The sequence below is a fragment of the Nematolebias whitei genome, chromosome 7, assembly GCF_014905685.2.
Source record: "Nematolebias whitei isolate Nwh7 chromosome 7, NemWhi1, whole genome shotgun sequence".
Lineage (NCBI taxonomy): Eukaryota > Metazoa > Chordata > Actinopteri > Cyprinodontiformes > Rivulidae > Nematolebias > Nematolebias whitei.
Window position 1 is genome coordinate 5,434,235 of NC_056504.1, and position 15,574 is coordinate 5,449,808.

General features: G+C 44.0%; 1 protein-coding gene across 1 annotated transcript in view; it reads left to right on the forward strand.

Annotated features, from left to right (window-relative positions):
• Positions 1 to 9,081, forward strand: part of snrpe (small nuclear ribonucleoprotein polypeptide E) — a 9,460-nt gene extending 379 nt beyond the window's left edge. The window contains exons 3-4 of the mRNA XM_037679086.1: positions 1,694 to 1,772; positions 8,913 to 9,081. Coding sequence (XP_037535014.1) covers positions 1,694 to 1,772; positions 8,913 to 8,968 — 135 coding nt within the window. The 3' untranslated portion in view covers positions 8,969 to 9,081. The remainder of the gene's footprint in view (positions 1 to 1,693; positions 1,773 to 8,912) is intronic.
• The last annotated feature ends 6,493 nt before the right edge of the window (positions 9,082 to 15,574 follow it).

Here is a 15,574-nt window from a genome sequence, read left to right on the forward strand (position 1 = left end):
CTTGTTCTGAAGTCGAGTCATGGGGCCAGCAGCTTGAGCAGGGAGGCCCAGACACAAACCTGCAAACTAGTCGCTTTACTAAACTATAATAACTAAAATTTGTAATTTACGTGAATCGTCAAGATCCGAAGAAGTTTTTTTTTGTGGGGGGGGGGTAGGTGGATGGCATCATTTCTCTTTATTATCGCTGAACGCTATGTGAAGGAATAACGTACCTTGGGTCCAGCGTATTAAAAATAAACTTAAACCCTTGGACTGAGTTGTCTGGTTGTAAATCTTTGTGATATAGCAGACGATGTAGTGGGAAATCTTCAAAGCCCTTGGGGAATTATAAGTTTGTTGCTCCAGAGCTCGCTGCTGTGCTGCTTTTGCTTTTCATCTTCCTTTTTCACATTTGTTGTCTTTCCAAAATACTGTCTAGGGGTGGGCGATATGGCTCTAATATAATATTGTGATATTTCAGAGCATTCTGACGATAACGATACATTTTGTGATATAACAAAAACAAACAAATCATAGTTATTGACAAAGGTAACTTAACATGTTGCTTTGCAGTATTGTATAAAAACTAAATAAAAAACATGGGTTAATTTTACTGCCGTTACTTTATATAATGAAGTATTCAGTCATAATAAAACATATACTTCTGCTATTTAGATTGGAAAAAGTTTGCTCAAAATCCACCACAAAAACTGAAGTGCATGTGCAGTTCCCCAAAAAACTAAATAAAAGGAACGCATAAGATCTGTTAAGCATAAATGTAACATACAACTAAAAATGTGTTGTCTTTAAATGAGCTATAACGTCCAAAACTTGTGACAAGGTGTCTTCAGCTGACCCTGAAGCTTGTGGTGTTTCAGCTTTCTCTACTCCTGCAGGAATGATTCAGTTTCTCTGACTGCTCTGTCTTTGATTACCTGCCTCTTTTCTTGGTCCATGTACCGACTGGGGAACCGTGGGTCAAGAGACACAGCTGAGATGCACGTTGTTTGTATCGGTAGTTGTGTGTGTGTGTGTGTGTGTGTGGGGGGGGTGATGCATTAATTTTTCACCAAGATCTTGCATTGATGACTAGGCATGATGGGTGCATCACTTCACCTGCCTCTCTTCTTACCTTGATGCTCCCATCACTCTGGAACTTCAGGGTTATTTGACACTTTCCTGTCCGTTCTGTGAGTTTAATAGACAGATAGTTACTTCTTACCTTGCGTTGCAAACTATTTCAGCCACTCGGTTTCTTTGCTGGATACTTCGCTGCTCGGTGAAAAGCTACGGCTGGAACAGTTGACTTCTGGGGAATGTAGTTCTTTTGACTTGTGTTAAAGTGAAGGCTTACTGAAAGAAAACTACAAAATAGCTGCGCCGTTTTTTTGTTTGGTTTCATCTTCAATTTTGGTTATTGGTCGGTTCCCGCTCCTGTCTGCTCCCGTTAGCTTTCAGTCCAGTCACGTCCCGGTCACGTGAGTTATGACGAGGTTGACTCCGGTCCCGCCGGAATCCTGTCGGAATCACGTGATCCGCGGTACTCACGAAAAAATGTCATCCTCTACTTTCCAGCTATGACAAAAACGAAACCATTCTTTACCATTATTTATTTTTATTGTTTTGTTGTCTTCATAAAAGTAGTTAACTGACTATGATGGATATGAAACTATTGTATGAATCCAAGCTTTTTCTTTCTTTACACATTCAGGGTTTTGATGAGTACATGAACCTGGTTCTAGATGATTCTGAAGAAATCCACATGAAGACTAAGAGCCGAAAACCACTCGGTAAGAGCACTGTTTGTGATAATACTCGTTTAGTGTTGACTTGTACGGTTAGCAAGTTGATCTAAACAACCTCAGTGAAGCACTTTAGTACAACATAGCAGGACAAAAAAACATTTATTTGATGGATAGAAGTTTTTCCTTTCCACTGTTGCCATTCTGCTTGCTCAGGATGGGCAATTGCGATGAAGTGAAGATTTAGAACTTCACTAATTTGCTTTTCTATTAATGTGAATGTTTCTGTCAAGTGCCCTGAGACAACTTTGTTGTGAATTGGCACTATATAAACTGAATTGAAATGAATTGAAGGATAGCATATATTATAAACAAACATTATTTGATAAAAGGACCACTTCATGCAAATGAGTCGAGCTATTCATAAATCATCCAAGTAGCAGAACTAATTTGAATTTAAACTGTCTTGTAATGTTTTCAATCCTCACAAATAGGCTAATGAACAGGTTCTTTTTGGCACTTACTTGGCTGTTGAGATGAGTTTCCTCAGCAGGGTAGCTGGACTCTCCCATAAGCCCCTTTTCCATAGCTCCTCTTCAGCACGATTCGACTGTACGGTTCCAAGACTTTTTCCACTAGCAGTTTTTCATGGAACCGGACCCTTTTTCTGTCCCTTCTTCTCTGGGGTACCAAGCATGCCGAACCGACACCCAAACTTGGCCAAAAATCCAATATCGTGCATCCCTAGTCAGAACACTGTTGGTCATTGATTGGTCAGGGGCCCGAGTCACTGGTTCTTTAAGAAACTTTTCAAAACACCCGATCCGTCATTTTTAATTACTCAAACTCGGAGCATTGGCTGCATTTTTATGTTTGGTGACCGACAACAAAATTCAGAGCGAGCTAGTCGCTGCTTAGGATAATAAGGGCTGCCGACTCGAAGAAGCGCATGAGGCCGCACCACGAGCCACGGCAGACGGGGGCGAACCGGGACAGGTCTGGGACAGAGGATAGAAACAATTTTTTAAAACGTATTAAAAAATAATATTTATTATTTAATTTTTTTTATCAGTGATGATGAAAAAAGATACAGTACAGGCATGAAATCTTGTTTTCACTTTAATGACTTTTTTAAATAATCTGTTAATTAAAGTTAACTCAGCTGAAAAATCATAAAAAGACATTTATTGGCTCTCTCAGGAATATTTCCCTCAAATATGTTTAAACAAGAGCTACGGCCTTTAATTCAACTTTATTCTAACCCACAGATGTACAAATCACAAAACAAGAATTTAACTTTAAAGCAAAGCTAAAATAAAATTAAAGCTGCAAGCAGCATTGGAGGCCCTCGCAGCAAAGCGCCGCTCCAGCCTTACGGCGACCGCGGGAGCTCCAGCTAGTCCACCCAGTCGCCATCGCGAATGCTTTCGTGCCAATCCCGCACGCGTTCACCACAGGGCGCATTTCTCAAATCTTCGACATCGCCTTCCGTCATGTCGTTACTTGTCCAGGTGCAGGCCTTACAAGTATAGGTGACATCTGACCTTCCAGACAGGAGTTATGGTGACTTCCTGTTTTGTTGTGAATGTTTGACAAGCACTTCCTTTATGCTTTTCAACATGTTGTTTGGTAATCAACAGTTAGCGAACAAAGTTTCAGTCTAATATCTTACACAGTGCGAAGCTGGAAGTGTCATCCAATAATTGGCTTTTTTTTTTCTTTAAGTAGGTGGGGCTTAAGTGATGTCATGAATCAACAATACCAATGTGTCTACAAGTGCTCACTGAAGAAGCACAAAAGCTCAGGTTCAGATTGGACGATGTATCACTAAGTTTTAACTGTTGGAATAATGTAGGGGGCGCACTTGAGTCAAAAGTTAAAAAACAATGCCAGTGTGTCTAGAAGTGCTCCCTGATCACGCACATAAAATCTGGTTCAGATCAGATGATGCATCACTGAGATATAACTTTTGGAATAATCTAGGGGGCACACTCAAGTCAAATGTTAAATAATAACACAAATGTATATAGAAGTGCTCACTGATCACGCACCAAAACTAATGCAGATAGGATAATATATCATTGAGATATAACAGTTTGAATAGTCTAGGGGGCGTACTTGAGTCAAATGTTAAACCACAATACCAATGTGTCTAGAAGTGCTCACGACGCCCCAAAAATCTGTTGCAGATAGGATTATGTATCATTGAGCTATAACTGTAGGAATAATGTAGGTGGCACTTTAAAGGCTATTGGCCACTTATCATGGATTCCTGTTCAAAGGGCGAATAATGATCGAGCATAGTGATTTTTGTGCACCTCTTCTGAAATCTGTGCAATTTAGAGCCAAACGTATTGCAATGGCGTCACTTCTTAATTCGCCATGCTCACATCCTCCAGCAAAAACAGTTTGCACTTTAAATCTAGTCAGACCATATGATCTGTCTTCTAACGCAGGATCATCCTGATTAAGTCAATGGTGTCAAAGAGGGAGCATTCCAAGTAAAAAAAAAAAAGAGACTTCCTGTTCCGAGGGGGCGGGGCTTTGATTACATCAAAATATGACAGTGGATCGTCGGGCATCCAACAGGGATGAGTCATGCCAAGTTTCGTGCATTTCGTTCTTTCAATGTGAAAGTTATAGTGTTTGTAAATTTATGGCGTCAAGCGAACCTTTGAGGCCTGGCCACGCCCCTTTAACATATATGAAAATGCAAGCTTTAGATAACTTTTACTCTCCAATGTCTAAAGGGCATATCAACCATGTTTGAAGGCAATCCTTCAAAATTCCTAGGAGGAGTTCGTTAAAATTTGCAATTAGAAACGCCTAAAAATGACAATTTGACCCAAAATGGTCGACTTCCTGTTGGTTTTGGACCAGGGCTCCAAGAGACTTTTTAGTAAGTAGTCTACTAATAATTGTTAAGTGTTAATCTTGTATTAAATTCTTGTTAAAGTCCTCTTGTGCACACTCCCGCAGCTGCCATTTGGTAGCCCGTCGACTTTTGGCACAACACAGGCCCACATTTCCGGGTTCGGCTCACATTTCCGGGTTGTCAGCGGTGATGCGAAAGAAACGCGACGCATCAGCGGTGACGCATAATACATGCACGGAATATGGCAAAGCGACATATTTATGGATTTTTCCACTTTATTAGACAAATATGGACTGATGCGACTTATAGGGTGGTGCGACGTGTGCTGCGGAAAATACAGTAATACACTGCTTGGCCAAAAAAAAGTTGCCACTGAAAAAAAAGGTCACACTAGTATTTTGTTGAACCACCTTTAGCTTTGATTATGGCATGCATTTGCTGTGGCATTGTTTGCAATGTCACAAGATCCATTTCTATCCAGTGATGCATTAATTTTTCACCAAGATCTTGCATTGATGACTAGGCACTAGGCATGATGGGTGCATCACTTCACCTGCCTCTCTTCTTACCCTGATGCTCCCATCACTCTGGAACAGGGTAAATCTGGACTCATCAGACCACATGACCTTCTTCCATTGCTCCAGAGTCCAATCTTTATGCTCCCTAGCAAACTGAAGCCTTTTTTTTCAGTTAGCCTCACTGATTAGTGGTTTTCTTAAGGCTACACAGCTGTTGAGTCCCAATTCCATGAGTTCCCTTCACATTGTGTGTGTGGAAATGTTCTTACTTTCACTATTAAACACAGCCCTGAGTGCTGCTGTTGTTTTTCTTTGATTTGATTTCACTAAACGTTTAAGTGATCGCTGATCACGATCATTCAGGATTTTTTTTCCAGGCACATTTCTTCCTTGAAGACGATGAGTCCCCACTATCCTTCCAGTTTTTAATAACGTGTTGGACAGTTCTTAACCCAGTTTTAGTAGTTTCTGTAATTTCCTTAGATGTTTTCTCTGCTTGATGCCAATGATTTAACCCTTCTCAAACAGACGGACATCTTTTCCACGACCACGCCATGTGTCTTTCGACATGGTTGTTTAAGAAATGAGAAGCAACTCATTGCACCAGTGGGGGTTAAATAACTTGTTGCCAGTTGAAAGATAATCCATGCAGTAATTAGCCAATGGGAGGTTTGTACCCATTTGCTTAGTTAAATCCAGGTAGCGACTTTTTTTTTGGCCAGGCAGTGTACAAATACACGAAAAAGAACATTAAAGTAAATAACCCATTTAATTCCTCTTTTTAAAACGTTTTTTTTTTTTTTAAATAACATGTTGAACCTCCATTTCAGTTTCAAGTCTGTGGTATTGCAAAACTCTTGTTTTTTTCTAAAATACAAAAACAGAAGAGAGAAATGAAAAATTACATTAACTTGAAATAGAAAACAAATTAAAGCAAAAACAGTAAACACTGCCTTTTATACTGTATATTCAACTTGAAAGTCTGAGGTATGCTGCTCAAGGTGCTCAAGGTTTTTTATTCGTATTGTTTGCACCGCTCAAGGTGGCTGCATGTTGGAGCAGCTCTGTTACTTTCATTTTGAGATTTTGCTTTTGGAAACATTAATTCCTCTTTTTCTGGATGTAAATCACATTTTTTGGATGATTGTTTCCTCTGGTATCAGATGCTGTGCAGCTGGAAGGATTTTTACTGAAACTTTTTTAGTTTTGGACATTTGTTATGATGCGTAACCATGGCAACAAGGCAGTTTTCTACAACCAAAAGCTGATTAACATCTCAAAAGCTCAAATAATATCTCAACTACAGCACCAAATCTCAAGTGAGTTGAAAGGATGTTCTGTGGATGCATTCTCATCTACCTGCCAGCTGTGCTCGAGTGCCTGACCACTGAGATCCTGGAACTAGCAGGAAACACGGCTCATGACAGTGGAAGGACAGGATCGTCCCTCAGCACCTACAGCTGGCTGTCCGCAATGACAAGGAGCTCAGCAGTCTGCTGGGAGGAGTGGCCATCGCTCTGGGAGGAGTTCTGCCCTGCATTCGGGCGGTCCTACAGAGAGGAACCAAGAGGCCAGCCCAGTCTGGGTGGACGGATCGGACGGCATCTGCAGCCAGTTTCTTAGGATCCACTGTGGGATGGACCTTTACAAGAGATCCTTCCTGCCTTCAGCCATCAGCATCTATAACATCTCTTAATGAAATGAGGATAACGAGTTTCAACAACAAATAATTTCCCTCTGGGATTAATAAAGTATTTTTGAATTGAATGACAAAATCTACTTGTACGTTTTCAAGGATCAAGGTTTCTATTCTCATTTACATCATATCTGGTACATGTGGTCGAACGAAATTATGTACACAGGGTCAGTTACATCCAACAAAAGTATAAATTGTAAGGAAAACCATAATAAGATCTAAGATATGAACTAAGAAATACACTAAACTAAAGCCCTATTCGCACAAGATTAGTTTTACCTAAGGACCATGTGAAATAAATAAATTATTCCCCAATGTTTGCTTTTTATATGGCGCATTCGCACGGGATACCCAAAGCCTGAGATTTAGATGAAATTTAGGTTTAGTTTAGTTGAAATGGATTTGCGACCTGTCCAGGTTGTCTCCTGCCTCTCGCACAGTGATGGCTGGACATGGGCACCAGCGGCAGCATGAGCAGAGTGAACAGGAGGGGCCTCAACACACAGCCCTTGGGGGAACCAGTGCTGAGGGTTATGGTAGAGGAGGAAAAGTTCTAGACCACAGGGGTCCACAGACTGCAGTTACAGACTGGTGCAGCCTGTTTGTTAAGAAGTCCAGGACCCAGTTTCATATGGAGGGGCTTAGTCCTAGTGTGAGTAGTTTGTCCATAAGGGTCTGGGGAATCATGGTGTTGAAGGCAGACGTGAAGTCCACAAAGAGCATATGGACGTAGGAGTCCTGCTCCAGATGGGTGCGAGCAGTGCGAGCCACAGAGAAGATGGTGTGCTCTGTTGATCTATTCTCGCAATATGCGTACTGGTGAGGTTCCTCGCTGATGTTCTGAGAATCAGAATAAGCTTTTATTATCATTGTACCGAGATACAGCTAGAATATGTCCATGCAGTCATCCGAAAGATAGGCGGAGTGCACGTAGCTGCTCTTTGAGAGCGCGGCCTCTTATCATTTTCAGAATACATTTTTTAGATCAAAAAAGGGACAAAGCCATGAGGAGAGGATAGTGGCATTACAAAAAAATCTCTTCACACCATGTCGTAACAGGACACAATTTAAGACATCAAAAAAAACCTCTGCCAGCAAGCACATTTATGAACACGTACATGCATTTACAAATGAAGCGGTCCATGAAGCCCTAGAGAGTCCATAGTCCTGATGAGATGAAATGATGGTCAGCCTGCACAGTTCTGATAAGCCTCCACAGAAGGGTGGTGGTGGGGTGATGGACAAAGCTTTTCCTTAGTTTACACATTTCCCAGGAGAAATTGATAAGTCGGCCAACCGGGGAGTCAGATTCAGATAAAACCACAATGGTTATTTATTCAGGCAGACAATTTTTCCTTGTCAGCCTTTGAGTCTGTACTGATACTTCCAAGGTCCGAAATGGCCAGATTAGGGTGCATTCTACTGGTCTGTGCTTACAAGCCTCTTCAAGGTTGTTTTCATGCTGACAAGTCCCAAAGCTGCAGGTGGCCTGCGATTCAAATCACTTCCAACTTACGGTTTCGCTCATAAATCAGCTAATTTTGAGTCCTCAAAGCACGAACCAAACCTTCACATAGGTAGCAGCCAGACGAGGTCCAAATTGGCTGCGGCCGTCTTCTTTGTATGTTTATACACCAGGATCCAAACTATTCCAAAAACGGGAAACCTGTTATCATAACTCCAATTATATGCAATTTCGGCGTCCTCGATCGACAGCAGAGGTAGATGCATCACCCCCAGAGATATATACAGCTGCATGCGTGTCATCCGAGCAGACGAGGGTACTCCAGGACCCTGTTGCTTTGTTGAAAAGATTTTGTCATTTGCGTCGAAAGTCCAGTTGGTCAGATCCAAAACAGTAGTTTTCATTTCGGAAGATGTGTAAAAAAAAATAGGAGCTGCAGACGGAGAGCAAAAAAGCAAGAAGAGAACAGGGAGCAAGAAGAAAAGTGTGCGCCTCGTTACAGAGCCAGTGAGAGAGAGAAAAAAAGTACTCCTGTAAAAATGTAATGTTTTATTCCTCCTGTTGGTTTTCTGAATTGTCTAATCTTCTTCCACTCAGGTTTCTTTAATTATTTCTTTCTGTCCGTGTCTTCCAGGGAGGATCATGTTGAAAGGAGACAACATTACTCTGCTGCAAAGTGTGTCCAACTAGAGACAGTAGAGATGTCCACAAGCCTACTTTTTCCTATAAACATGTTTTTTTTTTCTTTCTATTTTTAAGTTGACCATGCTTATGTTTAAATGCTTTTTTTCTCTCTGCAACATGGCCCAATTTTGAGAATAAAGTGTTTTTTCTTAAAGTTGATAGTGTTGTTTCCAAAATGTTTGTTGGTCATTGGGCTGCACTGCCATCTCATTGCAGACAGCATTAATGGTCATTTAGGGGCAGTCGTCCTCCAATACGAGAGTTGGGGGTTCGATTCCACCAGAAGTCACATGCCGAAGTGTCCCTGGGCAAGACATTGAACCCCTAAATGCCTCTGATGAGTGTCCCATTGGTGTATGCATGTGATAAAGCACTGATTATTCTTTGTATAGATATAGAGTGCTGTATGAATGGGTAAATGAGGACACAAATCATTTTGAGTATCTTGATCAGATAGAAAAGCGCTATATAAGTGCAGTCCATTTACAATTTACATTGGGGCAAAAAAAGTATTTAGTCAGCCACTGATTGTGCAATTTCTCCTACTTAGAAAGATGAGAGGTCTGTAATTTTCATCAGAGGTAAACTTCAACCATGAGAGACAAAATTAGGAAAAATAATCTAGGAAATCACACTGTAGGATTTTAAAATAATTTTTTTGTAAATTTTGGTGGAGAATATTTGGTCAGTAACAAACGAGCAAGATTTCTGGCTCTCATGGACCTGTAACTTCGTCTTTAAGAAGCTCTTCTGTCGTCCACTCATTACCTGTATGAATGGACCAGTTTGACCTTGTTATCTGTATAAAAGACACCTGTCCAAAGCCTCAAAACAGTCCGACTCCAAACTCAACCATGGTCAAGACCAAAGAGCTCTCGAAAGGCAGCAGGAAGAAAATTGTAGACCTGCACCATGCTGGGATGAGTGAATCTACAATAGGCAGCAGGTTGGTGTGAATAAATGAACTGGGAGCAATTGTAAGAAAATGGAAGACCTACAAGACCATTGATTATCTCGATCTGGGGCCCCACGCAAGATCTCAACCCCTGGGGTCAACATGATCATGAGGACGGTGCGCAAAAATCCCAGAACTACACGGAGGGACCTGATGAATGACCTGCAAAGAGCTGGGACAAAAGTAATAAAGGCTACTAGGCAGAGAGGTACTCGAATCCTGCAGTGCCAGGCATATCTCCCTGCTTAAGCAAGTACATGTCCAGGTCCATCGGAAGTTTGCCAGAGAGCATATGGATGATCCAGAAGAGGATTCGAAGAATTTCATGGTCAGATGAAAGCAAAATAAAACTTTTTGGTAAAAAAGTCAACTTGTCGTGTTTGGAGGAAGAATAATGCTGAGTTGCATCCCAAGAACACCATACCTACTATGAAGCATGGGGGTGGGATCGTTAGTTACGTACTGTAACCCCAGATTCTATGAATATAGGTGTAGCCCTTTAAGGCTGTCGCTTAGTGGGTTTATCCCGTCATGTGAAGCATTACACTGAAAAATTTAGTCCACGCCCACCTGCTGTGTGGGCCCCACCCAGTCCGTATAAATTACGTTAAGAGCGTGTAATCGGCTCCCAAATAGCTTTTTCTTCAGCCACTTGGAAACCAGTGAGGCCCGATGCTTAAAGGGCTACACCTATATTCATAGAATCAGGGGTTACAGTACGTAACCAATGTTCTATTTCATATAGGCTTTGCCCTTTAAGAGCTGTCGCTTAGTGGGTTAAGGGCGAAGTGGATGTTGTCCTCGCCTCACTGGGTCCATTCGAACACCGTATGAAGCGGAAGCTTGCCCAAAAAAACGTCTTGTCACTCGGCTCCCATGCTCTCCACCTGTTTACCATATGGATGTAAGACCTCAGGCTTAGTTCACTACATGCATAATTATGTGTGCCATGCACAGACGCATGTTGTGTATGCGTTCTGAGTGGGGGGGGGGGACCCCCTTCAACGATATCACACTTGATTTAAAGAACTTGTGATGTTTTAGGCATAAAGCTGGATTTGGTCTTAGATCAACGGAGCTGCCATCAGTCTGAGTTCTAAGACATGACGGAGCGACAGAGAGGGCAGATAAATCACTCACTCTCTTAGCGGATGTTAAAGCCAGCAGCAGGGCTGTTTTAAGAGACAAGGATTTAATTGGAACCTGATTCAGTGGCTCAGATGGAGCTTAGATCAGGGCTCGCAGGACCAGCATTAAATCCCACTGTGGAGCAAGTGGGCGTGAAACAGGCCTGCGTCTCTGTATACCTTAAAAAAAAAACGCTTCATCAGCGGATGATTAAAAGCTGTTCTGTCCCCAAAACCTTCGTGACAGAAAGAGATGGCTGCAGCGTACGTTTTAATCGTGCTGAACGCCAAATTTCTGTCCATCAGCTGCTGCAGAAAGGACAGCACGCCGCCTAGTGGACATGAGGTGGCCTCTACACCCTTCTCTGTACACCAGCGCTGAAATGCTGTCCACTTTGATGTGTACAGCGCTGTGGTGAATGCCACACGTGAATCCTGGATTGTGCACACTATATCTTGCGGTAGACCCATCCTCTCTAAGCGGATCCGTTCAGCGGTCAGACCCACGGGTGCTGGCCTATTTCTGGGTAACTCCTGATCGCTCCTCCCGCCTGGAGGAGAGCATCTTCCCTCCATGGCAGTTTCCACGGGCACCCCGATAACAGGCGTTGTAGAACCGGAACCATGGTGCGTTCACGTGCTCAGGAGGCACCAGGAGAGCTGTCAATCCCTCCTCCTGAACTCGGTTCAGAAACCGTAATATCAGAGGAGGTGGGGGGAACGCATAAAGGAGCGTTTTGGGCCATGGGCTGTGAGCAAATACGTCCACCCCCAGCGGTGGTTCGTCTCGCGGGCTCAGTGAAGCCCATAGTTGACACTGAGCGTTTTCTCGTGTCGCAAAGAGGGCCACGGCCGCTTGCCAGATTTCTGCCACGTCTGGGCCATCAGACCGAAGTGGAGGGTCCACTCCCCGTGACGCGGACAGCCCCTGGACATCACATCTGCCCCTTGTTCAGAACACCAGGGATGTACACTGCTCTGATGGAGAGCAGATTTTGGTGAGCCCAACACAGTAGTTTTCTCGCAATGTGTAACATTTGGGCTGAGTGCACACGCCCCTGCCGGTTTATGTAAGCAGCAGTAACCTTGTTGTCTGTGTGAATCAAAACATGTTGAAGAAAAATGTTGAATCACATTCAAAAGCGTGCGACATTCCAGAACGTTTACATGAGCTGTTGTGAGAAAGGCCACAGCACCCCTACAGTTCGAGATAGGCATGTCACCCCCCAACCTGACACCGACACGTCTGTTAAGACTGACACGTGTGACTTAGGTCTGCTGACGGGGACTCCCTCCAACAGAACCAGGGGGTTTCCCAGTGTCGGAGATCTGTTCTCACGGAGGAAGGAACAGTGATCGTCCGTCTCTTTTTGCCTCACCAGATCCATGCGCGGACGAGCAAACCATCTCTGGAGGCGTCTCATGAGTAGTAAACCCAGCGGGGCCACTGTCTGAGCTGACTACATCGTTCTTAACAGCTTTATGATGGAAAATAGCTGTTACTACTCTGCCCAGTCTTATGTGGCGGAGCTGGACTCTTAGAGTGTCGATTCTTGTCTGTGATAAACGAATAAACGAGCCCTCATGGTGGTCGAGTTTAGCCCCACTCCCAGATAACAATCATCTGGGCCGGGAAAATCGAACTTTTCCAATTTTATGGCGAAGCTCAGAATTAGCAGGTTTGACGTCAACACCTGAGCCTGTGCTGACATGTGAAGCGGTCTGCCCACAATCGCCTTGTTGAAAACTTGACGGGTCCAAATCGGTCTCCTTCCTCCGGTTTGTTTGGAACCAGGAAGTAACGTGAGTAAAAACCTGTGTTTTCCTCTCCGTCGGGAACCCCTGGACTTCTGCCTTAAGGGATGAGACCTGGTCTAGATGACAGGACCGTCTCTAAAAACTCGTCCGAACGGAGGGGGTCGGGCTGCAAGTTGCAACGTGTAACCCCTGCTAACAGCTTGGCCATCCATGTCTGGCGAGCAAGCCCGCAGCCACTCCGCGTAACGTTTGTGGAGTGGGCGCGCTTTGCAGCTTGGGCTGAAAACGAGTTATTCCACTGAACTCGTGCGGACCACATTCGCTTATGACTTGCGTCATGCGGGCGTCTCGCCTTGTTTTGGAGCAACGGTGATTGAAAAAACCTTTTTAAAGGCCACCGGCTCATTCGTGTGGAGAATGTGTGAAGGAGCTGCTGTCAGGTCATCCGAGCTGACAGACTGGCTAAAATAGACACTTTCATCATTAAATGATGTTTTATTCCAAAAGCTCGTGTCATCTTCACACACATCCTCCGCAAACCATCATTTTGAGTCATCTCCCTCTGAGCTCTGCGGTTTGTTGTCCTAGAGCGCCAACTGTTGGCGATCTCCGGGAAAGGTTGAACTTCTGGATGCCGGGGACTCTCTTTTCTTTTCTTTTATCTGACGGGCGGGGCTGGCGTAGCGTAGCGGAGAGACTTCCAGCCGTGGAGCGTCTTGAAAATGATCCCTCGTTGATGAGGGCCCTCCAACAAAAAGGCTTTCTGCAGCTCTTCCGAGAGGAAGGTGGAGTGACGGGCCAGGTGGACCTCTGGAAAACCTCGTCCTCCGGCTGCGATGCGAGACCGGCAGACAACAAAGAGGCGCACCAGTTGAGGATGACGTCAGCTGCCTTGCAGAGGGAGCACTACGTCTCCTCCAGCCTCTTGAACGTTGTACACCAGCAGCGTAACGTGTTGTTCGCTGCGGCCGCCTGGAACGCACACTGGTGAGCTCGGTTGGAGAGCGACGTCACCGTCTGGTTATGCTTACCCGGAGGCGCAGGACGCTGGTCCAACCTGGACATCTTTGCTCCGAAAACCTCCGCCAGGCTCGGCTCCAGGGGGGCACTGAGGGAATTTCCGCTCTGTGAAACCCCTCCACTCTGGTGATGGGCGCGGATGTGGGAACCGGCGCCCTATTCTACCAGGAACCGGCTGCGGCCTCGTCCCAGTAGGACGTCACTGCTGGGAAAACGAGGCCAGATGGGATCAGGACGGCGAGCCGGAGTGGAGCCCAGAAACCTTCCCGCTAGATCATCCGATTTGGGCGGGGAAAGGAGAGGGACGGAAAAAGTCCCTTCATGTCAGCCGCCTCATGGATTATGCCGGGCGGCTCCAGAGGAGGGCACCAGCGGCTGGGAGCGGTGTGGTCGCCGATGCGAAACAAGGTGTGGGGGGGGTGAGCATTTGCTCAGCCCCCCTCTACCGACACTACGCTCTCCATGAGGGAATGAGCAGCGGGAGGCTGCTGCTGACGTCACCTGTCCCGGGGGAAACATCCAATTCGCTCCGAGAGTCGGCGATAAGTGGAAAATTACAAGATGGCGTCGTCCAGCGTGTAGCGACCTGCCACTGAGAATACTCCTCGGCGCTTACCTTGAAACAAGACTGCTCGTCTGCTTCTCCTCGGGGAGGATAACTCACCGGGACGACAGGAGGTTGACGTGGCGGGGCCACAGGCAGTCTTAACAAAGGTTGGTCAGCTAGACAACTTTCCTTCTTCGTTCTTATGACAGTGCTATTAGCTTGCTGAAGAAAAATGGGAGCCGATTACCCACTCTTAACGTAATTTATACGGACTGGGTGGGGCCCACACAGCAGGTGGGCGTGGACTAAATTTTTCAGTGCAATGCTTCGCATGACGGGATAAAACCCACCAACGACAGCCTTAAAGGGCGAATCATATGAAATAGAACTTAACAACTCACTACTAAATAATACAGAACTTACTTTGTACATTATGTATTCAAAAACTAATCACACAGTATTGGACAATTGCTCAAAATAAGAACCAGATTGGGAAATATTGGGAACTACTCAAATATGAAATCAGAAAATATGTGATCCAATTTAGTAAAAGTTTAAAACGTAAAAAAAGAAAAAAGTTAGAGCAATTAATTAGATCCATCTCAAACATTACTGCCATTACTTCAGATGATGAAGTTCTTGTAACACAACTATAAAATTATCAAGAAGAATTAAATGAGATATATAAAGAAAAAGCACGTTGTGCTTTCTTTCGATCTAGATTAAAATGGATTGAGGAAGGTGAAAGAAACAGTAAATACTTTTTTAATATGGAAAAAAGAAACAGCATGGAAATCACTAAATATAAATGATAATGTAACTGAGGATTACTCTGTAATCTCAAAATATGTCAGATTTTTATAGAGATCTGTATAAAAATGATGACTGTATGGATTATTAAACTCATTAGTAGAGGTAAACAAAGTGAATGACTAAAAGAGGAATGTGATGATGCACTTTGTATTGAAGAAATAAAATGGGGCATCAGAAACATAAAATCTAACAAGTCTCCTGCCAGCGACGGCTCGACCTCAGAATTCTATCACAGATTCTCGTCTGAAATTTCTGAATTTCTTCTGGCAGTTTACAGTGAATCTATTAAAAACGAAGAATCACAGACATCGATGAAACAGGGTCTCATCACTCTGATTCCCAAATCAAATAAAGACCAGTTAATAATAGATAATTGGCGTGGTATCACTTTA